Source organism: Dasypus novemcinctus, chromosome 27, assembly GCF_030445035.2.
Source record: "Dasypus novemcinctus isolate mDasNov1 chromosome 27, mDasNov1.1.hap2, whole genome shotgun sequence".
Taxonomy (NCBI): domain Eukaryota; kingdom Metazoa; phylum Chordata; class Mammalia; order Cingulata; family Dasypodidae; genus Dasypus; species Dasypus novemcinctus.
In genome coordinates this window covers 7245024-7271580 of record NC_080699.1, presented here as the reverse complement: position 1 = coordinate 7271580, position 26557 = coordinate 7245024, and the positions used below count along the sequence as shown (strand labels likewise).

The following is a 26557-nucleotide window of genomic DNA, read 5'->3' as shown; positions in this document are numbered from 1 at the left end:
CACATATTCAGGGCAAGAATCAGATGAAGAACTGAAAAAATTTTACATTAGAAAGAAGAAAGAGCTAAAATCAAAGACCTAGGTGCACACCTGGGGGAACTAGAAAACGAACAGCAAACTAAAGCCAAAGCAAGCAGAAGGAAAGAAGTAACAAAGACTAGAGCAGAAATAAATGAAATTGAGGCTATAAAAAGCAATAAGATTAACAAAACCAAAAATTCTTTGAGAAGATTAATAAAATTGACACTCCGCTCAACTGACCAAAAAGAGAGAAGATGCAAATAAGTAACATTAGAAATGGGGGGTGGGGGGCATTACTCTTAACCCCAAAGAAATAAGAAGGATCACAAGAGGATATTATGGACAATTGTATGCCAACAGATTAAACGCTCGGGATGAAATGGGCAAATTTCTAGAAACATGCAACCTACACTGACTCTACAAGAAATAGATCTCAACAAAACAATTACAAGTAAAGAGATTGAAATCACTCATCAATAACCTCCCAAAAAAGAAAAGTCCAGGACCTGATGGCTTCACAGGTGAATTCTACCTAATATTCCAATAAGAATTATTACCAATCCTGCTCAAACTCCTCCAAAAAATTGAAAAGGAGGGAATACTACTTACCACATTTTATGAAGCCAATATCACATTAATACCCAAGTCAGAAAAAGATGTTACAAGAAAATAAAATTATAGACCAATTTCTCTTATGAATATCAACAAAATACTTGCAAAAATCAAATCCAACAGCACAATAAAAGAATTATATACCACTGTCAAGTGGATTTTATCCTAGGTATGCAAGGGTGGTCCAGCACAAGGAAATTAATTAGTGTAATATACCAGATTAACAGAATTAAGGACAAAACATCATATCAATTGATGCAAAAGTATTTGACAAAATCTAACATTCTTCATAAAAACACTTGGAAAAATAGGGTTAGAAGGAAACTTTCTCAACATGGTAAAGTACATGTATTAGTCAGCCAAAGAGGTACTGATGCAAAATACAAGAAATAGGTTGGTTTTTATAAAGGGTATTATTTGGGATAGGAGCTTACAGATACCAGGCCATAAAGCATAAGTTACTTCCCTCACAAAAGTCTATTTGGAGCAAGATGGCTGCCGACAACTGTGAGGGTTCAGGTTTCCTGGGTTCTTACATTCCTGGGGCTTGCTTTTCTCTGGATTCAAGGTTCCTACCTTCCTGGAGCTTGCTTCTCTTTCCTCTGTGTGCTTACTCCCTGGGGCTCCAGTTTAAGTCTTCAGCATCAAACTCCAACATCAAAACTCCAACTTCAGAAACCCTCAACTCTGTTCTTTGCCATGACTTCTATCTGTGAGTCTTTATCCACAAAGGGGTGGGGACTCAACGCCCTAATCACAACTCAATCATGCCCAGGTACAGATCATATTACAAACATAATCCAGTATTTCTTTTTGGAATTCATCAATAATATCAAACTGCTACAGTACATATATGAAAAACCCACAGCGAACATCATACTCAGTGGTGAAAGACCAAAAGCTTTCCCACTGAGATTGGAAACAAGACAAGGATGCCCACTGTCATCACGGTTATTTAATAATGTGCTAGAGGGAAACGGACTTTGGCCCAGTGGTTAGGGCGTCCGTCTACCATATGGGAGGTCCGCAGTTCAAACCCCGGGCCTCCTTGACCCGTGTGGAGCTGGCCCATGCGCAGTGCTGATGCGCGCAAGGAGTGCCGTGCCACGCAAGGGTGTCCCCCACGTAGGGGAGCCCCACGCACAAGGAGTGCACCCATAAGGAGAGCCGCCCAGCGCAAAGGAGGGAGCAGCCTGCCGAGGAATGGTGCCGTCCACACTTCCCATGCAGCTGACGACAACAGAAGCGGACAAAGAAACAAGATGCAGCAAATAGAAACCAAGAACAGACAACCAGGGGAGGGGGAGAAATTAAATAAATAAATCTTAAAAAAAAAAAATAATGTGCTAGAAGTTTTAGCTAAGACAATTAGGCAAGAGACAGAAATAAAAGACATCCAAATAGGAAAGCAAAAAGTAAAACTTTCACTTTTTGCTGATGATATGGTCCTATATTTAGAAATCCTGAAAAATCCACCACAAAGCTTCTTGAACTAATAGGTGACTCTGGCAAAGTAACAGGAAACAAAATGAACATGCAAAAATCAGTTCCGTTTCTAAACACTACTAATGAGCAATCTGAAGAGGAAGTTAGAAAAAATTCCATTTACAATAGGGACTGAAAGAATCAATAAACTTAACCAAGGATATAAAGAACCTGTATTCAGAAAACTACAAAACACTGTTAAAAAAAATCAAAGAAGACCTAAACAAATGAAAGGACGTTCTGTGTTCGTGGATTGGACAGCTAAACATTGTGAAGATACCAATTCTACTCAAAACTCCTTTGTAGATTCAACACAATCCCAATTAAAATTCCAACAGCCTACTTTACAGAAATAGGAAAGTCAGTACCTGGAAAGAGGTATTGAATAGCCAAAAACATCCTAAAAAAGAGGAGTGAAGTCAGAGGACTCATGCTTCCTGACCTTGAAGTGTATTATAAAGCTAAAGTGCCCAAAACAGCATAGAATTGGCATAAAGATAAACATGCTGATCAATGGAATCAAATTGAGAATTCAGAAATAGACCCTTACCTCTATGGTCATCTGATTTTTGATAAGCCTACACATCCACTTTATTGGGATAGAACAGTCTGTCTTCAACAAATGGTCGTGGGAGAACTGGATTCTTATAATCAAAAGTATGAAAGAGGACCACTAACCAGGAATCAACTCAAAACCGATCAAATACCTAAACCTAAAAGCCAGGACTGTAAAACTACTAGAAGATAATACAGGGAAACATCGTCAAATGCTTGTAGTAGGTGGGGAAGTGTCTCTTAAAACTTAACTCCCAAAGAACAAGCAACAAAAGAAAAAAAATAGTTAAATCAGACCTCTTCAAAATTAAACACTTTGCACCTCAAAGAACTTTGCAAAGAAGGTAAAAAGGCAGCCTAATCTACTGGAGAATATATTTGGAAAATACGTATCTGATAAGGGTTTAATATCTATGATATATAAAGATATCCTATAACTCAACAATAAAAAGACAGTGAACTGATTACAATATGGGCAAGACTTGAAGAGACATTTTTCTAAAGAAGAAATACAAATGGCAAAAAAACAAATATGAAAAAGTGTTCAGCATCGCTAGCTACTACAGAAATGCAAATCAACCCTACAAAAGATATCATTTCATACCTACTAGAATGGCCACTATTAAAAAAAAACAGGGAAACGGACTTTGGCCCAGTGGTTAGGGCGTCCGTCTACCATATGGGAGGTCCGCGGTTCAAGCCCCGGGCCTCCTTGACCCGTGTGGAGCTGGCCCATGCGCAGTGCTGATGCGCGCAAGGAGTGCCGTGCCACGCAGGGGTGTCCCCCGCGTGGGGCAGCCCCGCGCACAGGGGGTGCACCCGTGAGGAGAGCCGCCCAGCGTGAAAAGAAAGAGCAGCCTGCCCAGGAATGGCGCCGCCCACACTTCCCGTGCCGCTGACGACAACAGAAGCGGACAAAGAATAAAGAAACGAGAAGCAGCAGAAAGACACAGAAAGCAGACAACCAGGGAGGGGAGGGGAATTAAATAAATAAAAATAAATCTTTATTAAAAAAAAAAAAACCAAAAAAAAAAAAAACGAGAAAACTACTAGTGTTGGAGAGGATGTGGAGAGATAGGAGTGCTTATTCACTGTTGATGGGAACACAGAATAGTGCAGCCACTGTGGAGGACTGTTTGGTGGTTTCTAAGGAAGTCAAATATAGATCAGCCATGTGAACTGGCAATACCACTACTAGGTACGTACCCGGGAGAACCGAGAGCAGTGACATAGCGGCATTATTCACAATTGCCAAAAGATAGAAACAGCCCAGGTATCCATCAATTGATGGATAAACAAATTGTGGTGTATACACACAATGGAATATTACTCAGCTGTAAGAAGACATGAGGCAGGAAGCATATGACAACTTGGATGAACCTGGAGGACATTATGCTGAATGAAGCAAGACAGACACAAAAGGACATTTATACCATTTCGCTATTATGAAGTGGATAAAATGAGCAAACTCATAGAATTAACAGCTAGAATAAAAGTCACTGGAAAATAGAATGAGGTTAGAGAATAGAAGGCTGAGGTTTAATCTGTGCAGAATTGGTAAAAATGTTGTTTTTAAAGTATGGAAATGGGTAGAAATAGTGAAAGCACATCATATTGTTTCTAACCTAGCAGTGCTAATATATGGGAATAATGGTTGAAATGGAAAGTCAAAAGTCATGCATATCACTAGATGGAAAGCTAAAAAATGAAACATGGGAATGTATAGCATAGTGAACATATAGTGAAAAATGAGTATGGTTAATAATGCATGTGTGGTTAATAGTGCATATATAAGAATATTTTTCTCTGAAACAGAACAAAAGTAAATGTTGCAAGTGTTAATATCAGGGTGATATTTGGGCAAAAATACAACCAAAGCCAGTTCTGGACAGTAGTGTATAGTAATATATCAATACCTTTCCATCAATGGTAAAAGAGGAAGTATGCTAAGTGAGTGAAACTGGACAAAAAGAGCTACATGTAGTTCGCCCCCATTATACAAAATGTTAATATAAATAAATTATAGAGGCAGAAATAGATTAGCAGTTATGTAGGAGAAGGGTGGATTGAAAGGGGACTAATAAGGGGTAAACATTTTTTGCTTTTCATTTTTCTTCTTTTTCCTTTGTTGTAGTAGAGGTGGAGTGGGCCTCACGATCCCAGAATCCTCAAGATTGGGGAATAAAATATGGACTAGAGTGGACCTCCTGATATTCTAGTATAGACTTATTGATATTCTAACAATGGAAGAAATTATATCATTGATGTGGAGACAGCAGCCACTGGAGGTACTGAAGGCAGGGAGAGGGTAAAACAGGTGTAATATGGGGGCATTTTTGGGATTGTCCTGAATGACATAGCAAGTGTTTTTAACAAGGGGTCTATTAGTTTAAATTAAAAAAAAACCAACATTATTCTTGTGGGGATGTGTTGGCACAGGTATGGTATATTTATTAAGTAAACACAGTATAGTGTGGACTTAGTAAGGGATCCGTGGGACAAAAAAGGTTGAGAATCCCTGTAGTAGAGTAATGAAATGCTGTAACATTGACTGAAGTGATAGAAGCACAACTCTGTAATGATACCAAATGCCACTGATCGCACACTTTATATTGATTGTATGGCAAATGCTGGACGGCTGCCTTAGGGATTCCTGTACTGGGTGGGCAGTTGGGCCATACAATTGTAAAGGTTCCTTGAAATTCTGAGACTTTATCATTTAATAAAAGGGAGACATGAGATTTTCCACTTCTTGCACTTCTTAAATACAGGCACACCTCAGAGAGATTGCAGGTCTAGTTCCAGACCACTGCAATAAAGTGACTTTTGCAATAAAGAGTCACACAAATTGGTTTCTCAGTGCATATGAAAGTTATGTGTCCAATGTGCAATAGATTTTGCCAGAGCTTTTGGGTAATCAGGTGCATTGTCAATAAGCAGACATATTTTGAAAGGAATCTTTTTCTGAGCAGTACGTCTCAACAAAGGTCTTAAATATTCAGTCAACTATATTGTAAAAAGACGCTGTCGTCTAGGCTTTGTGGTTCCATTTCTAGAGCACAGGCAGGGTAGATTAGCATGATTCTCAAGGGCCCTCGCACTTTCCAAATGGTAAACGAGCACTGGCTTCAACTGCAAGTCACCAGCTCATTAGCCCCTAACGAGAGTCAGCTGGTCCTCTGAAGCTGGGCATCGGCTTCTCCTCTCGGACTAGGAATCTCCTTCCAGTAGAAGGCTGTTTCATCCACACTGAAAATCTGTTCTTTAATCTAGTCCCCTCCACCCCCGTGCTTAGCTAGATCTTCTGGATCACCTGTGGCAGCTTCTACGTCAGCGCTTGCTGCTCCACCTTGCAGTGTTATGTGATAGAGACGGCTTCTTTCCTTAAACCTCATGAACCAACCTCTAATAGCTTCAGACTCTTCTGCAGCTTCCTTACCAATCGCAGCCTTTCTGAAATTGGAGAGAGTTGGGGCCTTGCTTTGGCTTAGCTCTGGCTTACGGGAATGTGGTAGCTGGTTTGAGCTTATATCTAGACCACTAAAACTTCCGCCCTGTGGGCAATCAGGCTGTTTCACTTTCTCTTTCACGTGTTCACTTTTTAATTTCTTCAAGATCTTTTCCTTTGCATTCACGACTCGGCTAAGTTTCCAGCACAAGGCTGTCGGCCTATTTCAGCTTCTGCACTAGGCTTAGTCATTTCTAGCTTTTGATTTAAAGTGAGAGGTGTGCAACTCTTCCTTTCATTTAAACAGTCAAAGGCCATTTTAGGGTTATTAACTGGCCTACTTTCAATCTATTGTTGTGTCTCAGGGAATAGGGAGGCCTGAGGAGAGGGGGAGAGGTGGGGGGAGAGTCCATCAGTGAAGCGGTCAGAACAGGCCACTTGTTGATTGTGTTTGCTGTCTTATATGGGGGTACGTGTGATGCCCCAAAACAATTACAGTAGTAGCAGCGCAGATCACTGGTCAGAGCACCAAAACATATATAATAATCAAAATGTTTAAAATATTGCGAGAATTACCAAAATGTGACAGAGATAGGAAGCAAGCCATGTTGCTGGAAAAATGGCACTGACGGACTTGCTCAATGCAAGATTGCCACCAACCTCCCATTTGTAAAAATTGCAATATCTGCAAAGCACAATAAAGCAAGGTATGCCTAGAGTAATGAATCCTCTGAGTTCTGTTTTTCTCAACTGTAATATGGGAATAAAAGTTATACCTGCATCATGAAGATAGAATGAAATAAATATGTGTAAGTGCTTTGAGAATTCTAAAGCCCTCTTTAAATGTGGTTATAATTTTGCATAGGGATTTTGGAAAAATATACTATCTATGGCATTCTCCTAGATGTATAACTTATAGAACCCAGTGGGTTGAATGGCAAAATTTCCCTCCCTTTGCTTATTATAATTAAGTGTGTAGTTTACTGACCTGATTAGAACTGCAACTTGAGAGAATTCAGTGTCCAAAAGAAACATCCATGTGCTTGCCAAAGGGAGAGCCCAAAAAGAATGTTTCTCTCATTAAAACTTGCTGGGGAATTAGACCAGACAGCTTTTAAAATACGGAAGGAAGAGACACCAGAGAAATTGGTTTTGTTATTCCAAATGCTATGCAATTGTACTCATTTTACTACCCTTAAAAGAGAAATGAAGGAAAAATTTGGGATTTTAGGAAGTATAAAGACCTTTCAAAATTATTACTTGATAAAAAACAGGTAAGATAATGTTTGAAAATATGAAGTCATATATATCATCGGGCTTATTGAAAAGGACAAGTGCTCAGAAGCAAATTCAAGAACTAGATAATAGACACTTTAAAGGATTTAAGTATTTTAATGACTCTCAAAGAATCTGTTAATAAAAGGTGGAAATAAGCACATGTCCAATTACTCAGCAAAAATAATTATGTATTTAAGACATATTACACACATTTGTGGCAGCTCTGGGTTATAGAATATAGGGATAGTGACATTTCAAAAGTAAAAATTAAAACAAGGTAGGAGCCAGTTAGAGATCCAAAGGAGGGTACGTACGAGCAACTTTGCAGAGCTCAGGGGGAGTGCGCACACATCGTGCCGGGCCTCCGTATTTGACCCTAATGCAGAGCTGCTGAACAGATCACTCTAGGATTATGGGCCATTGTCATTGGCACTGTTCGTAAGGAACAATTTGCCCATTGTCAATGACACTGTTCCGTAAGGAACAATTTGCCCATTGTCAATGACACTGTTCCGTAAGGAACAATTTGCCCATTGTCAATGGCACTGTTTGTAAGGAACAATTTGCCCTAGAGATGTGTTAGCTCCCTAATGTGGAGTAGCAAAATCCTCAATGATGAGATCGTTTTTTTCCTTCTTTGTAGCATACACTCAGTAGGGGCACAATAAATGCTTGTTGCTAAAGGGAAGTTATAAATGAATGAATAAGGAAGAGGGCAATGCATCTGGTAGGATTTGCGTTCAGCTGACCATAATAAACACCCACATCCCACGGTTTACCCAAGACGGTGGGTCCCCACCCTGTCCCCCTCTTAACAAGTGGCCCAGAGTCAGGTGGTCCAGGACTGCTAACAGGGATGCGGCTGTGATCCTCCTGGGTTTCTGTCCTCATCAGATGCAAGATGGTGGATTTATCCTGAGCCATCACATCCCCTTTTCAGGAATGCAGGAGGAATAAGGGCAAAGGAAAAATGGCACGTGCTGGCTAAACCCGCCTTCACACTCTGAAGCGCCTCCCAGCAGTTTCTAACACTGGCCATAACTGTTTCATCACCACCTCCTGTGCCACAAATTCCAAGGAGTAGGTGCATTCGTTTGGAACCTGGATGGATTATCTCTCCCGGCAAAATAGGAGTAGAGGACGCGCAAGTCCTCCGTGACGTTCAGCCTCCCGGCTGCTTTGCTGACGCTCTGCCACAAGTACATCAGCCATTTTCCATTTCAGGTCAGAAGACAAAGAAGGTAAAGCTTTAGGGAGAGAAACCCTGGAACATGAGCCCGACTAAGATTCGGGGATCTGACCAGGAAGACCCTCCAAAGAGCAATGCCGCAGGGCCAGGCAGGCTACAGCGGGAGGTGGATGGATGGGGACCTGTGTTGAAGCTGTGAGGCCTGCGTAGACTGGGGCCCCACCCAGGAATGCGGCAGTAGGGCCTGATAATAAAATGGCTAGGGTTCAAGAGCATAACTTCTGCTTTCCCAAGACTGTCATCATACAACTGGCCTTTCCAAGACAGTGATCATACAAGGGTCATTTCAAATGGCCGGAATCTGCTATTCAGATAGGTTTTGTTGGGCTATCCCAGGACTTTCAAATCTCTGAATGCCTTTGAGGGGAGCCACGCTCCCTGGTTCACCGATGGACTTGCCATTCACTATGGTCTCACACTTAGGCTGTTAAAACTACTTGCCAGGATCTTAAAAATATTTGTGTGTGACCTATGGGCTAATGGGTAAAGTGAGAGCATCTAAAAATGGTATGAATATGGGACAATTATGACATGAAAAGCCATACCATAAAGCAACAAGGGAGATTTTGCTCAAGACAAGACAGTATGGAGTTAGGAGTTTAGTGCAGGGGTCACCCTTAGCCTGGTTTTGTACAGCTTGAGAGTTGTTATTATTTTACCTTTTTAAAGGGTTGTGAAAATAGAAGAGAAAGAACAATGGATGGTACAGATCACATATGTTCTACAAAGCCTAAAATATTTATTTTCTTGCTCTTCATAAAAAAAAAAAGTATAACATCTCTGGTCTAGTGTATCATGAGTAGCATATTTAGGAAATCAGAGAAATTAAATTCAAATATTTTATAAGAAGTTTCTCAATGTAATGTATGTTGGGTGCAAGTTTGACTTAGAATTCTAAGATTCTTATTTATAGAATAAGAATAGTTTTAATATTCAAGGGTCATTGTGGATATTAAATTAGTTAATACATATCAAGATCTTATATTAGTGCTTAGCACACAGCTAATATATACTGTAGTATATATTATTTTTTTGTTATTATGAAGGAGGAAGAGTAAATACAACCACACAATTTAGTGGTTATGCTAATACACTGAAATCAGAAAAATAATACTAGTTCTAAAAGCTGTAGAGAAAGAATGCAAACAAAATGAAAGAATGAGTCCAGTGAAGAATATAAATGGCTATATCTGGAAAAAGATAATTTGAAATAAATGAAGAAGTGGAAAAACTATAACATTACTGGGAAAAGTAATGCCAGAGTAAATGTGAAAGTCAGCATACATTAATTGCAAAATGGCGATGAAATTAGCATTTGTCGGGTATGTGTGGCAGCAGGACACACATGCTAATCCTCTTAATTTTCCTACTGCCTTCCAGGGCTGGACTTGGACATATTTCTGGTCTTCTCAAGCCTCAGTTTCTTCACTTGTAGCTACTACAGCCTCAAAGGATTGATAATTAAATGAAATAAAACACATAGAAGGCACTTGGTAGAAAGTACATTTTAGCCACTTTCTTCCATCCCTTGGTGGGACCCCATTTGTTATGATATGTTCACCATTCCCCAAACCAAGAAATGGCAAATGACCTGATAAAGCCGTGAGCTCCTGAAGGGCAGAGCCCATGCCTTCGTTCATCCATATCCCTAGTTCTTCCATCTTATCAGAACCCACAGGTGTCTAGGGAATGAAAAGATTCACGGATGGATAGCAGGACAGATGAAGGGACAGAAGGATAAAGGGGGAAAGTTATTGAAAAACTGTGCATGGCCTGTCTCCAGAAAATACTCATCTCAAAAGATTTTATAATTTGATAAGTCATTTCAACAGATTCTGTTATTTATGTGAGTTAAATTATCTTAACATTTCAGGTAAGAAAATGAGTGAGGTGAAATGACTTTGTGATTTCCTTATTAAGTAGATATATTCATAATTGAATCCAGCTATCCTGGATGGTCCATTGCTTGGTCCCAGTCAGTTGTAAAATGTGTACCCAGTAATATACACTTAATAGTTTCATAAGGTGTCAAAGTTTAAATGATATAGTCCATGTTACAAGTGTAACTTCGTTCTGTGTATTTTAAGTATGACAGTGCTTAAAGGAAAAAAAGACTGGCGTTTCCGCGAGTAATAGCGTCGCGGGTATAACTATGGTGCCCATTCGCCTTGCGTCTTAATTGGTAATGTGGTCTACAGTGTTTTCTGACCGATAAGGGATTAAGAAGGATTAGGCTCAAGAGTAACAATTTCTTTCTATAAAACCTAAATACACATAACAGCACAGATAGCTTGGGGTTGGTGTATGCAAACTGTTGATTTTTAATTATATAAGTAGGTCTCTATAGATCATAGACACATTATTTTAGCATTTTGTCCTGACTTAAGTATAAAGCAGAGTTTTATTTTGTTTAACCTAGGTCTAGAACTCTGCCATCTGGCCTTTAATTAGGACCACTGCTGCGTCAGTGTCACCAAGGCCAGTTCCCCAGATGATCTCGTCCAAATTCCCAATCCTCTCCCTCAGATCTACTGAGGCAAAATCTCTGGTAGTACACCCTAGAAATGTGTTTTTCAAAAGCACTTTAGGAAATTGTGATACTCCTCTGGGCATAGGAATGACTGAATATTTCATTCACTGAATGACTTGGGGGTGTCAGTAAGAAACAATATTCAGTAAAGTACCCTGAGAATAAATAGACTAGCTAAAAACTAACCTAAAGCCACACATGGATGTTCATCCTTCTGTATGGTAATAGCTTTTGTGACATAACACAGTGTGTGTCAGGCTACATATTCTACACACCTTATCTATTTAGTCCTCACATTAGCTCCACGAAGTGAGTAGTATTAACTTCCCTGTTTTGTGCTTGGGAAACCTGAGGGTTCTAGAGGTTAAATGACGGGTCCCCACTCCCCTTTCAGGCACACGACAGAGGCAGAATTCAAATCCCTGTGTACCCGATCCCAAAGCGAGGGGCTGGCAAGCGCTGCAGGACACAGCTGCCTATCTGCCTCCTCCTACTGCGTACACTGCCTGAGCTTCACAGACCCCGGCTCTGTGCTTGGCCTCAGGCATTAGTGCTTGTGGGAAGTGAGGGACTCCCAGAACTGTTGTTAGGTATGACTATTTAAGAAACTCCAGAGACAGAAGGTCCCTGGTCGTTCTTTATAAACAAGTGTTCGGTGTCACTCTCTCTGCTCCTACAATGAGGCTACAAGTGAGACATGCTGATTCCAAACTACTAGGACATCAAAAGGAGAAAACAAAACATGGAAAATGTGGTGGAAGGTATATATATACACACACATATACCTTTAAAAAGTTGAGTAAATCCCACGGAGGAATCTCTTGATAAGAAAGGTGTTCTTGGACAGGAGGACAGTGGGTGGTTTAGGCAGCATGAGAAGGCAGATTTACATATTAGGAACAAAGCTTTTGTCCAGTCCTTCCTGCTTTCACTCCAGCAGCTCTCCCATTCCACCCCTATCCCATTACACATGCCAGCAAATCTAAAACACCCAAATCCCTCAGGTTTAAATTCATATTGCAAGTTGAGTTCCCTTGTACGTGCAAAAGTGTTAGAGATATGCGTTTTCAGTCTTTTCAGGAGCTGTGCATGGCAGCAATTCTCTATGTAATTTTCTGCCACCAAGTGGTAATAATGCTTCCTTGCATCACTGGACGGTTCTCCTTACATACCGTCACTTTGTACTATTGAATTTTCAAAAATTATCAAATACCAACTATGTAGTAGACACTGATTAGAAGTTTTTCCTGGAAAAAATCTTATATTCGAATGCAAAATTTGGTATTTCAGGTTTGGAACGAAACTGGGCACATCAACATGTTCCCAATGATTTTACAGCTCTGTAGTCATATGCCATCTAATTAGGCCCGTGGTTCTCACATAGCTGTGAGTTGTCCCCCCTGGGGGAATCTGGTAAGTCTGCAGATGGTTTTGGTTGTCATACGTGAACGGGGTTGGGAGAAGGGTGCTCCTTGGCACACAGCGGGTAGAGGCCAGGTATGCTGCTAAACATTCTGCAGTGCAGCCCCCGAGGTGCACAGGGCTGCGTGTGAGACGCGCTGGGCTCCCTCCATGGACTGGGAGCTGAGTGTTGGGCTGCAACGTTGTGAACAGACTGTAGCTGTGATCAGCGGGGCCACAAGGTCAACACGCTGCCAAATCCATGGCCGTACACATTCCCACATAACGGAACATCGGGTTCTGGCTTTCCCGGCACTGTGACTTCTGGGCTATCCAGTCTGGTGGCTTGGAAGGCATCTGCCTCGTGCCTTGGAACCCGTTTCCCATGCTTCAGCTTTCTTTGTACAATATAGTTGAACTGCCCTCAACTGGTCCACTAACCCAGGTAGCAAGATACCTTGGATAGCAAGGTGACTAGAAACTAAAAAGTCCGTCAGTGACTGAAAAGCGCTCCTTCCCAGTTCATGTCAATTTCATTTTACCTTCCTTCCTTCCCAACCTTTTAAAAATTTTTTTTTAATTTTTATATTTTAAAAAGCTTTAGGTTATATAAATGTTATATAAAAAGTATAGGAGATTCCTATATGCCCCACTCCTTCCCCTCACACTTTCGCACTACCCTCATTGGGTGTGGTCCATTTGTTACAATTGATGAACTCATATCGAAGCATTGCTGCTAACCGTGGGCTCTGGTTTACATTATAGTTCACACTCTATCCTGCACAGTTTTGTAGGTTATGACAAAATATAAAATGGCCTGTATCTATCATCACAATGTCATGCAGGACCATTCCAGTGTCCCCCAAATGTCTCCATGTTACACCTGTTCTCCCCCCTCCTTCCCCTCAGAACCTCTGGTGGCCACTGTCTTTATATCAATGATAAAAGTTCTTCCATTGCCAAATAACAGTAAGTCTATAATAGAATAATAATAAGCTGAGGTGAACATAGACAAAACACATGCAACCAAACGAGGAAATTACAGGATTATCAGTTGTTATGTGTGCAGTGAAGTAAATGAAAGAACTAGCTTCTCAATCTTAATAAAGAAAATCCATTTTACACAGGATGGGCAGGGAAAGCCTCCCTGAGAAACTAAAATCCAAGTATGAGAGCAAGCCAGCCAGGAAAAGAATATTTTAAGAAGTGGGAACAGCCAACACAAAGCTCTTAAATTAGAAGAGAGGGGGGCATTTTGTGATGATGGCAGCATAGGAAACTCAACCAGTCTCTCCACCAAAACACTATTAAATAGTCAGAAACTGCCCAAATCAACTCGAGAGTCCAGTAGAATACTGTACACCATCCAGGGGAGAACTGGAGGAAGAGGCTGGTAAATTACAGTAAATACCAGGAAATTGCTCTCGCCATGAGATGGTTAATGGTGCCCACCCCCCACTCTTGCGGCAGGCGGCAAGTGGGTCCAGCCCCTGGCATAGCTTGCTAGTGCCAGAAAGGGACATAGGAATCCACTTCCCCAGGGTCAGGTGTGAGCACGTGGCACCAGCTGCTGATCATGGCTTCTGATGAGTGACTTCAGGTCGCTGGAGGCATGTCTCTGAGGGTGGCCATTGTTCCAGTAGACCCTGGACAAAGGTGGTGGAAGAAACTTAAAGATGCTCTGCTCCTCAGAGCTGCAGGGGCAGGTGAAGGGCTGCATTTTCTGGGCAGGTCAAGAAAGTCCTTGGGAAGCTGACGAAGCAGCCTCTGGCACTCTTTCCGACCCCTTCCCCAGGGCATTTTGGGATCATCTCTGCCCCCCTTTGTGGGGCCCTGGCCTTTTTCTGGCTGGGAAAGAGTTACTTGGGAAACACCACTCCAGCCTGCACCCTTCCCAGAATTGGTCCTCCTGTCAAAAGCAGCATAAGACAGTGAAAGTATAAAAGAAACAATTGGAGTAGGAGGCCAGGGGCGAAGAATTACCAGCTTTAAACACTCAGGAGAGGGATCTGGCCTGTCTCCTGGGAAGTAGAGCAGACAATTCCTGTGAATGGGAACTCCGAAGCAGCTAGCAAGCAGAAGCACAGGACCAGACACAGGACCAGGAGGGGCGAGGAGAAGCCTGCACTTCACATTCACCTTGGGCAAGCCTTCCTGATAGGAGGGCAAACACTCTGTCATCACAAGCTGGTTACAAGGTTTGGAAATGGCTCAGGAGTAAGCCCAGAGATAACACTTTAAAAAATTAAAATGTACAGTTTACCAAAGAAACAGACATATAAAGAATACTTCACTCAGCAGTAAGAGAATATACATTCTTCTCTAGTACACAAGGACCATTCTCCAAGACAGACCATATTTTAGGTCATCAAACAAGTCTTAATAAATTAAAAAATATTGAAGTCATACAATATATCTTCTCTGGCTACAATGGAATGAAGCTAGAAATCCAAATGTAGAGGATAAAGGTTCAGAAAACCAATAAAGGAAACCATACTTTGAACATAGTAATCAAAGACACACATGAGTGCTCGTTCACTCGCTCTCTTCATTGCATTTATAAAGGACTCCAGTGAGAGAATTAGGACCCATCCTGAATGACGTGGTTCACACGGTAGCTGAAGTAGCCTTGTCAAAAAGTCCTACTTACCATGGGTCCTCACCCACAGGAATGGATTCAATTTAACATGCCTTTCTAGTGTACATCCAGCTTCAAATCACCAGAGTATGTAACTTCTTACTTCTAACAAGTACGAAAATGGAAATGCATAAAGTAATGATGGTTTTGAATATACAGTGTACAAAGATATAATTTGTAATGTATAAAAAAGTGGTGGGATGGAGGGGTATAGGAAAAGTGAATGTGTAGGCTATTGAAATCAAGTTGGAATCAAACCAAATATGATATATATTTAAATTTTAGCCCCATGGTAATCAGAAGGGAATACATGAAAAATATTTCCAGATATAAAAGAGAAAGCTCTCAATTTAGTATAGAACAAAAGAAATAAATATAAATATAGGCATTAACACATGAATTGAGGGAGAAAAATGATATGACTTACAAACACTAAATTGCAAAATGGCAGAAGAAAGTCCTGGATCATCAGTAGTGACTTTAAATGAAAATGGGTTAAACTCTCCAGTCAAATTGCAGAGATTGGCAAAATGGAAAAAAAGCATCATCCAACTATATCCTGTCTGCAAGAGACCCATATTAAATTTAAAAACTTAAGGAAATTGAAAGAGAAAGGATGGAAAAAAATACATCATGCAAGTAGTAACCAAAAGAGAGCTGGTGTAGCTATACTCATATCAGATAAAAATAGACTAAGTCAAAAACAGTGATGAGGGACCAAGATAGCCTATATTTATATGATGAAAAAAGAGTCAATTTGATGAGACAGCTTGACAATTATATATGCAACTAACAGCAGACAACCAAAATATATGAAGCTAATACTGACAGATTTAAGGGAGAAATTGACAGTCCTATATTAATAATATGAATTTAAGATATCACTTTCAATAATGAATAGAACATCAAGACAGAAGATCAATAAGGAAAAACAAGACTTGAACAATGCTATAACCAACTAGACCTAACAGACATTTACAGAACTCTTCACCCAAAAGTAACAGAATATACATTCTTCTCTAGTGTACATGGATCATTCTCCAGGATAGACCATACCTTAGGTCACCAAATTAGTCACAATAAATTCAGAAACATTGAAATCACACAATGTATTTTCTTCAACCACAATGAACTGAAGCTAGAAATAATTAACAGGGACTGGGAAAAATCATAAATATGTGGAAATTAAGCAATGTATTCTTAAACAATTGGTTAAAGAGATCACAAGGAAAATTAGGAAATATCCTGAGGGAAATAAAAATGTAAGTACAGAATACCAAATGTTATGGGATGCAGCAAAGACTGTCGAGAGGGCAACTTATAGCTCTAAATGCTTACATTTAAAAAGAAGAAAGATGTCAAATCAGAGATTTAACTTCAAAACTGGAAGAACCAGAAAAAGAGCAAACTGAATCCAGAGCAAGCAGAAAGAAGAAAAAGTGGAGATAAATGAAATAGAAAACAAAAAATAAAGAGAATCAAAACCAAAAGTTCATTCTTTGAAAAAAAATTGGTAAAATTGACAAACCTTTGGCTGGACTGATGAAGAAGAAAGGAGAGAGGGCACAGATAACTAAAGTCAGATATGAAAAGGGGACACTACTATCGACCTCCCTGAAATAAAAAGGTCTTTATGAGGATACTATTAACAACTATAGACCAACAAGTGAGGTAACCCAGACGAAACGGACAAATTCTTAGGAATACACAAAATACCTACACTGAATAAAGAGGATCTCAACCATAACCAGTAGAGATTGAATTAGTAATCAGAAACTTCCCAACAGAGAAAAGCTGAGGGTCAGACGCCATCACAGGGGAATTTTACCAAATATCCCAAGATGAATTAACACCAATCCTGTGCAAAATTCTCAAAAAAATTGAAGAGTAGGGAACACTCCCTAATTCATTCTACAAGGCCAATATCATCCTAACAGCAAAACTGTATAAAAATATCACAAGAAAGGAAAAGTACAGACCAATATCTCTTATGAATAGAGATGCAAAAATTCTCAACAAAGTGCTAGCAAACTGAATCCAACAGCATATTAAAAGAATTATACACTATGATCAAGAGGGATTTACCCTGTTTTTGGAAGAGTAGTTGAACATCAGAAAACCAATTAATATAATACACCACATTAAAAGAATGAAAGAAAACCATATGATCATCTCAATTGACACATAAAAGGCATTTGATGAAATCCAGCAACGCTTCTTAATAAGAACACATAGAAAACCAGGAATAGAAGGGTGCTTCCTCCACATGATAAAGAGCATATATGAAAAACCCACAGCTAATGTTGTACTCGATGGAGTACAAGGAAAGCTTTCCTTCTAAGATCTGGAACAAGACAAGGATGAGTACTGTTACCACTGTAATTCAACATTGTACTGGAAGTTCTAGCTAGAGCAATGGAACAAGAAAAAATAAAAGGCATTTGAATTGGGAAGAAAGTAAAACCTTCTCTATTTGCAGATAACATGATCCTATATACAGTAAATCCTGAAAAGTCCATAACAAAGCTCCTAGAGCTAATAAATGAATTCAGCAAAGTGATGGGGTATAAGATCAACACCCAAAACTCAGTAGTGTTTCTATACACAAGCAATGAACAATCAGAAGTAGAAATCAAGAAAAAAATTCCCATTTATAACAACAACTAAATGAATCAAATATGTAGGAATAAGTCTAATCAAGGATGTAAAGGACGTGTACTAAGACAACTACAAAACATTGCTAAAAGAAATCAAAGAAGACTGAATTAAATGTAAAGACATTCCATATTCATGGATTGGAAGAATAAATATTGTTAAGATGTCAATTCTGTGAAAAGGAATTTACAGATTCAATATAATCTCAATAAGAATTCCAACTACCTTCATTATAGAAATGGAAAAGCCAATTGTCAAATTTATATGTAAGTGTAAAGTACCTCAAATAGGCAGAGCCATCTTGCAAAAGAAGAACAAAATTGTGGACTTACTCTTCCTGATCTTAATATTTTTTACAAAGCCACAATAAGCAAAACGGTATGTTACTGGCACAAGGACAGACACACAGACCAATGGAATCAGATTGAAAGCTCAGAAACCTACCCTCACATTTATGACCAACTGATTTTTGACAAGGGGACAAAGACCCTTCAATTGGGAAAGAATCATCTCTTCAACAAATGGTGCTGAGAAAACTGATCTCCATTTGCAAAAGACTGGTGGAACACCTCTACATCATGTCTTATACAAAAATTAACTCAAAATGAATCAAAGACCTAAATATAAGAGCCAGAACTATCAAACACCTAGAAGAAAACATAGGGGATCATCTTCAGGATCTTGTGTTAGGCAATGATTTCTTAGGCTTTAAACCCAAAGCACAAGCAACAAAATTAAAAATAGGTAAATGGGACTTCATCAACATTAAACATTTCTATTCCTCAAAGGACTTTGTCACAGAAGTGAAGTAACAACTTACACAATGGGAAAAAATATTTGGAAACCACATATATGAAAAAGGTTTAATATCTAGAACATATAAAGAAATCTTTCACCTTAACAACAAAAAAGACAAACAACCCAATATAAAAATGGGCAAAAGACTTGAATAGTCACCTCTCCAAAGAAGATATACAAATGGCCAGAAAGCACATGAAAAATACTCAACGTCTTCAGCCATCACACAGCTACAAATTGAGATACATTTCACACCCACTAGAATGGCTACTATTAAAAAAAAAAACCAGAACATTCCAAGTATTGGAGAGGATGTGAAGAAATAGAAACAATCGTCCATTGCTGGTGGCAATGTAAAATTGTATCACCACATTGGGAAAGTTTGGTAAATCCTCTATATAAAATTACCATGTATCCTGGGAATTGTGCTGCTAGGTAATGCAATTCCTAGCATATAATTGAAAGTAGTGACTCAAATAGATATTTGTACACCAATTTTCATAGTGGCATCTTTCACAATTGCCAAAAAGATGGAAGCAATCTAAGTGTCCATCAAACAATGAATGGATTAACAAAATGTGGTATATACACTCAATGGATTAACCATGAAAAGAAATGAAGTTCCAATACATGCAACAATCTAGATGAACCCTGAAGATATCATGTTGAGTGAAATAAACCAAACAGAAAAGGACAGATATTGAATGTTCTCACTAATATGAAATAATTAGAATAAGCAAACACACAGAGTCAGAATCTAAAATAAAGTTTACCAGGGGATAGGGAGTGCGGAGTTAAAATGTATAGAATTCCTATTTGCAACAATGGACATTTTTGGAGAATGAATGGTAGCGATAGTAACACAACAATGGGAATGTAATTAACAGCATTGAAATATACCTGAATGTGGTTAAAAGGGGAAATGTTATGTTGTATCTATAGCAGAAGAAAAAAAATTAAATCTGTGGGACTGCATTCCATAAATACTAAAACCTAATTTAAACCATAGAATATAGGTAATAGTACAACCATAAAAACATACTTGCATCAATTGTAACAAATATAACACATCAATGCAAGATGTTAATGGGGTATTATATGGGAATCCTGTATTTCATGCAGGAATGGTCTGTAAACCCACTTCTCAAAAAATTAGGAAAAAAGCAAATGAAATACAAAACAGAGGTAGCACATTAATAAAATAATAGGTTTTTGAAAAATCATTTTCTCCTAGCAGTAGGCTGTGGAGCCATCTTAACTGGAAATGATTGGTCCATCTCAGTCTTAAGGACCACAAATTAGCCTTCAAAAAAATCCCAAAGCAGCATAATTTATTTTCCTATTTCCATAAGCACCTTTTATATGTACTAATGGCTTCTAATGAAATATTAGAGATACCAGATATCCAATTAACTATTTGCAATCACAAGACCATGAATAGCTGGAAAATTAAAGACGTAATCCTCAAATTGTGCCCTTGCCTGGACCCTGTCCTTCTGATTATGAACATGTCCTCATCTTCTAGCTTCCTCATAACACCTGGGGGTGGGTGTGAGCTGAACCTGGTCCTCATTTTTAATGATGTTCTTAAAATCATTAAATCATCATAAATCATCATTTGACAGCCATGCTTCCTGTTATGGTATTAAAAATTTATGTTGACGTTTGCATACATTTCATGAGTTTATAAATTCGTAAAGCTTGAAGGTCTATGAAGGTCAAGAAGACCATTCCTTTCCTTATCAGAAAAGATTATGGAAATTGTAAGCCCCTTGCCTTGTGTACTCAGCTAGTTTGTGGCAGAGACAGATTTTACTCAGGCCCCTTGGAATTTTTTGTTTTTAAAGAAGTCAGTCTGATGCCATTTGGTTAATTTGATGAGTTGTATAATTTGATCCCAATGATATTTAAAGTCAAAATAAGTAAAAACATATGGATATTTTGGTGATATTTTCAGAGGGGTTAAAGAAAAAGGGAAATAGCTACATGAAAAAGAAGTGATGATATTTACAATTTTAAAAAGATGTTTTTTATGATTTTTAAAATAATCAATATTTTAAATATCATATATTGTTTTTATGGGTCTCATCAGCCTTGCCGTATTTTCCTATTATAACTCAGCTAGACCACAATTGTTTAGGTTCTTACTGAATCCCCATAGCCTGGCCCAGGTGCTTACTTATAGAGGACACTCAGTGCACACGTGTTAGATGGATGAAAGTTCTAATGAGCTGTTTTATTTCAGGACATGGCCATTTAACATGAAGGTATTGAAGTTAAGGCTCATATTTTAATTGAACCTTATTGAGCCTACTTATGGCATCTTATATGGGATTAGGAAATACATGTAATTACTGTCATTGAAGAGAGTCTTGAAATTTTCTTCTGGAAGACTGTTGCATTTCCCAATTATTAAATACTCTCCAGAGACATTTGCACCAAAAACATACAAATTAAGTGCTATTCTAATTTGCTTAGGTTCTCCTACTTCATTCTTTTTAATATCTAATTTTTTTTCCTTTAGAAAAATGCATTAAACAGTTTTTAAAACATCCTCTCAGAATGTTAATATGGAACATTATGTCCTTTATTGCACATTGCAGAAATTCTTAATTTGTTGTTATTTGCCTATTCAGGCAAACGTATTAGGAAAGAATTGTCTCAGTGGGATCCTGTTCATACCGTAAAATTCAAATGGATAAACCAGTGTTTTCTTGGCACCCTAAATTCTGTCCTACAATAAACTCTCTCTCTGGTGCTTCTTCAGAATCCCCTTCTCACCCTGCAGCAGGTGGGATGCTGGGGCCAGTCATGCTTGTCTCTTGATCTTCTTTTTTTTTTTTTAAAGATTTGTTTTATTTATTTAATTCCCCTCCCCTCGTCCCGGTTGTCTGTTCTCTGTGTCTATTTGCTGCGTCTTGTTTCTTTGTCCGCTTCTGTTGTTGTCAGCTGCACAGGAAGTGTGGGCGGAGCCCAGGAGCTGCACTTTCTTTCACACTGGGCGGCTTTCCTTACGGGGCGCACTCACGAGGTGCACTTCTTGCGCATGGGGCTCCCCTACGCGGGGGACGCCCCTGCGTGGGGGCACTCCTTGCGCGCATCAGCACTGTGCATGGGCCAGCTCCACACGGGTCAGGAGGCCTGGGGTTTGAACCGCGGACCTCCCACGTGGTAGACGGACGCCCTAACCACTGCGCCAAGTCCGTTTCCCTCTTGATCTTCTGAACTCACCATCGCTTCCCCAGCTGGGAAGTTACAGGAAGTTATGGGAAGGTGAAAGCAGGGCTCTTATGACATGATCAATGGCTAAAAAAATGTCAAAGGATACTCTTCAGGCAACCTCGAATAACCAAGTGGCAGTAAAATAGCACTGTATATTTGGATATGTTTTAATATGAGATTATTACATCATAGGTGATATTTTTCAATAATATAATAATCTAGTTGTATTATTTGAAAGAAAATTAAGAATCAGTTTCTAATTCTTCTTAAATTACAGCTTGGACAGAATAAGCAATCAAGGATACGGAGCTCGGAAGATTTCCAATTAAATAGTTTCAATAATCCTCCAAGACAGTATCTGGTAAGCATGAATTTTTAAAGAAACAGGCTAGTTACTTGTAATATTTATATCCTCAAATTGCATAATTTAAATGAAAATGAATTATTAGGATTTTTTCCTGGATATCAAAATAATGCATAAATTCAACAAGTATTTAACTATCAGGTACCACTTTCTAGGCTGGAGATACAAAATAAACAAAATAGATGAACTCTTTGGCATTATAGAGGTGAGAGCTTATGTGTTTATTGTAAAAAGTCTAATCCTACAAAAATATATAAAAGGAAAAGCACCTCAAATTCCACTATAAAGAAATACATTGTTTACTTTTGGTGAACATTCTGCCAGATGATATATGTGTGTGTGTAATTTTATACTTATTTAATAGTATTGTATAAATGTACATGTAAACTCACACATGCATTTTTGTTGTTTGTGCTCTTGATTCCACAATATATATATTCATATCATTTGTTACATATACTATTCCTTTGTATAACTATGTAATTCATTAAAAATAACACTTATGGATGGGAATTTAGGGAATTACTATTTTTTCCACTATGAATACACTTGTCCATCTACCCAGTTATCTCCTTAGAATATGTCCTTAGAAGTGGAGTTTTACTATCCACCATTTAATTTGAGGTGTGGGTAGTAAGTTTTGGTTTAGCTGTATGTACACCCCGTAAATTCCAGACAGGTGCTGCGCTTCCTCCTTAACATGGAAAGTATATGGTAAAAGCACATGCACATACTAGAAGCCCAGATACTGGAGAAGTGTTCTTACAATGAAACTGGCCACTGCTAAATTAATAGCAATTAAATATAAAACTAAGAAGGCTACATCCTTTGAGGAAGGAAGACACAAAAACGAGCATACATTTGCTTGAGTTCCCATCTCCACGCGCCATTTGTACATCTCTATCCTGCCCAACTGAAAGGCCATGTCTTACTTGAATTCTTTTCAAATAAAATACATGCAGTGGGCATAAAGGAGTAGGTATTTGCTCCAAAATGATTCTTTTCTCAAGAATTAACTTTCTGGGTCATCAGCCTAGATGATGTATCTCTTTGAAAAGAAAAACAAAGTTGGGGACAGCATAGCTCCCAGGCTGCTAAGTCATCATCGTCATGGATAAGCCATCACTTCCCAAGGGCTTGCCAAAAGGAAGACGACTTGGGAACTTTTCCCAAGTGAGAGGTTTGTCATAAAATAAAAATGGTGATGCTTTTCTCCTTTCTCTGTCTAGAAAATAATGAAGAGGCTCATTAAAAGATATGTTCTGAAAGCCCAAATCGATAAGGAGAGTGATGAAGTGAATGAAGGTGAGTTGAGTGCAAAGACAAGTGGGCTCTGAGAGTGAGCTAGGATACCGGGCTTGAGCCGAAGCTGGAGGGGCGGGCGTGGGAAGGTTGAGCTTCAAGGGGAGGAGAACGGAATCTCAGTATCTATGCTGTTAAATACTGGGGAACAGGCTTAGTTGTCCACAGGTGGGGACAGATACCACTCACTCGATAAATCACTATTTTTTCTTTTTGGGGGGAAGCTTTGAGAGAGGAGGGTGTGGTTGGAAATGGCAAAGGAGAGGCTACCCCAAACCCTGCAACCATCACCACCATTTCCATTTAACTTATTGTAGGAAGACCTCTGTTATAATTTTGCTATAATCTCGTCATTTATTAAAATACTTAGAAAATTAAAACCTGCTTCATTAGGAAGATATTTCCTTTGAAAGCTTTCAAAATACAGATGTATATGAAATGTGGACTAATTTAAACTATCCAAGAATCACTAGTTTCTCTGTATTGTGTGTTTACAATGAGTTTCTTATCACTCTTATTTTTCAAAGGGGAACTGAAAGAAATTAAACAGGATATCTCAAGCCTCCGATATGAACTCCTTGAAGAAAAATCTCAGAATACAGAAGACCTAGCAGAACTTATTAGAAAACTTGGGGAGAAACTATCAACGGAACCAAATCAAGAGGAAAGCAATAGATAATGCAAAGACTTCCTTAGATATTCTTATTTATTTGTCCACTTGAAGCCATATTATTTTCCAGTTTATTTTTTTAAGTGCCAGTATTCCTTCCCCTTAAACAAGAAAAAGTTGAAAAGATAACTTGGGTCATCCTACCATACTAAACCCTAATAATATTGTGGGCGATGTAATTTCACTGTTCAGGCTGAAGTTGGAAGAGGAAGATGAAAAATATGCCGACTTGCTTGGTGCTTGTTTTATAAACTGCCTTACTGTGTATGGTTGCTGTGATGATACAACTCCTTGTAGCGTCTGCCCGGGCATTGTCCCTGCTGGTGGTAGGCAGATGCACACCACTTCCTGTGTGGTCCTCCTCACAGGTAGTTTCAGCACCTAAGTCTGCTCCGGGGACCCCCTGCTGGGGACTGTGGACCCTGGTATCTGGAAAAACTAGTCTATGGCCATTGAGAGAAAACTGTTTAATCATCACCTTTCTTGCTTAGCTCCAAAGAATATGATTGATAGTGTCTGAGAAATGGGCTTAAATTTTTCCTAAATTTTCTGATTCATCTCTTTGACAACATTACATTTAACAGTGAAAAAGGGCTCCTCACTTAACCCTGAAAGCTTGGTCAGTTGTGTGTGTGTGTGCACGCGTGCATTAAATGGCTGCCCTTTTCCTTTTGCATCTACTTTAGACACTCTAGAGCCCTTATAATTTTTTATTGTGACTGAAATTACCAGCCAAATAACTTTGTTAAAGAAACAAAGCCACAGACAATGCAGTTATTTGGTCTAATTATAGCACAATTTGTGCCATCTCTGAAAGCATTTATTGGTGAATTCCCACATTTGGCTATTAAACATAAAGGAAAAAAGTAATGTGAGAACTTGTATGTTCTACCCTTCTCCCAAAACACTTAAAAATAGAGATTTACATTCCTGAGCATTCGCCAAGAAGCTGATATTACTTGATGTGAGGTAATATTTGAAACATCTAAAAAATAGAAACAAAAGTTCATCAACTACCCAAAGACTATTGATATTTATATGATGCTGGACAGTAACTGGAAGTGCTGTTTTAAATCCAATGAAAGGAGGCATCAGATGCAAATTTTTAACTTCATTTTTAAAGATAAAATGGTCACAGAAAATATATGCAGCCCCAACTTGGACTTTAGTTAAAAGTCAAAGAACCTTTTGGTAACCAGATCAGAAATTACAGGTGAAATTTTTTATTCAGTGATATTGTATCTGTGGGTATTACTTATTGAGAGGTTTGTTTTCAGAATCTTTGTGGGAATATTTGAATGCGAAGTTGTAAAGATCAATCTCATACCAAATGCACTATCGAAGAATTAAAATAATCTAACATTCACAAGGTTTATATGTTATGCCATGCAAGAAATTTGCCTTTCTACCAAAGATCACTTTGACAGCAAGTGGGCTTGCCTCCAGAAGACTCTAGAGATAATATTTAGATTCCTTGGTGTCTTTTAGGTTGGATTGGCTTGGCAAGATGTGCAGTTTTGGAAAGTGCAGCAAGCATGGCTGTGAGTCCCCAGTAAAAGGCACTTCCCTCCAGATGGCACTTATTGCTCAAAATCACTATGGCCTGAAGTTGGGGGATTTTCCTCAAAGTTCAGTTAAAGTGGCACCTCTTCTAATCTGACCTTATACGGAAGATGAAGAGAAACCAAAATACTTTAAGGTTTTAAAAATTCCACCAAAAGCTTAAACAGGGCGTTTGGTGCAAGGATGGTCTTAGCACTCTCAGAGTCTCAAGGCCACTGGCTTTCAATCCTCTGGTCATGTCACCTTAAACTTTGAGAAGGCGATGAAGTGGACATGTATCTCTTCAAATCTCTGTCTGGTTCTCCCCTCCCATCTGATGCTGATGCCTCTGGAGGTTTATGTTCTGTGAAGACAGAGCTCTCAGCTCTGCCCAGCTCTGCCCACTGCTCACAGTAGAACCATCACCACCAGTGAACAAAACTGAAGCATCCACATAAATGTTTTTACAAACACTTCCCCTGGATAAATTCAATGATCTATTCACAAGTCACAAAAATTGTTTTGGAATTGTTTCCAGGGATTTTTGTACTACGAATTAAATGTCAGAGACCTTGGTCAACTATGGTAGTTTTTTTTTTTTTTAAGTTAGTACCATTTGATGGATAATATATTTGTCTAGTAAAAGTGGATCTTTGGGCTATTCACTCATGTTTTTCAAACTCTGATGAAAATGACAAATAACCAACTTATTCACTGATGGAGATGATTATACCTATTAAGGAGATCACATATTCAGAGTAGAATGCTTCCTAATTATGTTACCTGG

At 38.9% G+C, this 26557-nt stretch overlaps 1 protein-coding gene and 1 long non-coding RNA gene across 2 annotated transcripts in view; one reads left to right on the top strand and one right to left on the bottom strand.

Moving 5' to 3' along the window:
• The window catches only part of TRPC6 (transient receptor potential cation channel subfamily C member 6), a 158132-nt gene extending 133034 nt beyond the window's left edge, over positions 1-25098 (top strand). The window contains exons 10-12 of the mRNA XM_012521843.3: positions 22170-22253; positions 23486-23561; positions 24086-25098. Of these exons, the coding sequence (XP_012377297.2) occupies positions 22170-22253; positions 23486-23561; positions 24086-24237 (312 nt within the window). The 3' untranslated portion in view covers positions 24238-25098. The remainder of the gene's footprint in view (positions 1-22169; positions 22254-23485; positions 23562-24085) is intronic.
• The window catches only part of LOC139437746 (uncharacterized), a 147513-nt gene that overhangs the window by 5743 nt on the left and 115213 nt on the right, over positions 1-26557 (bottom strand). The gene's annotated exons all lie outside the window — the stretch shown is intronic.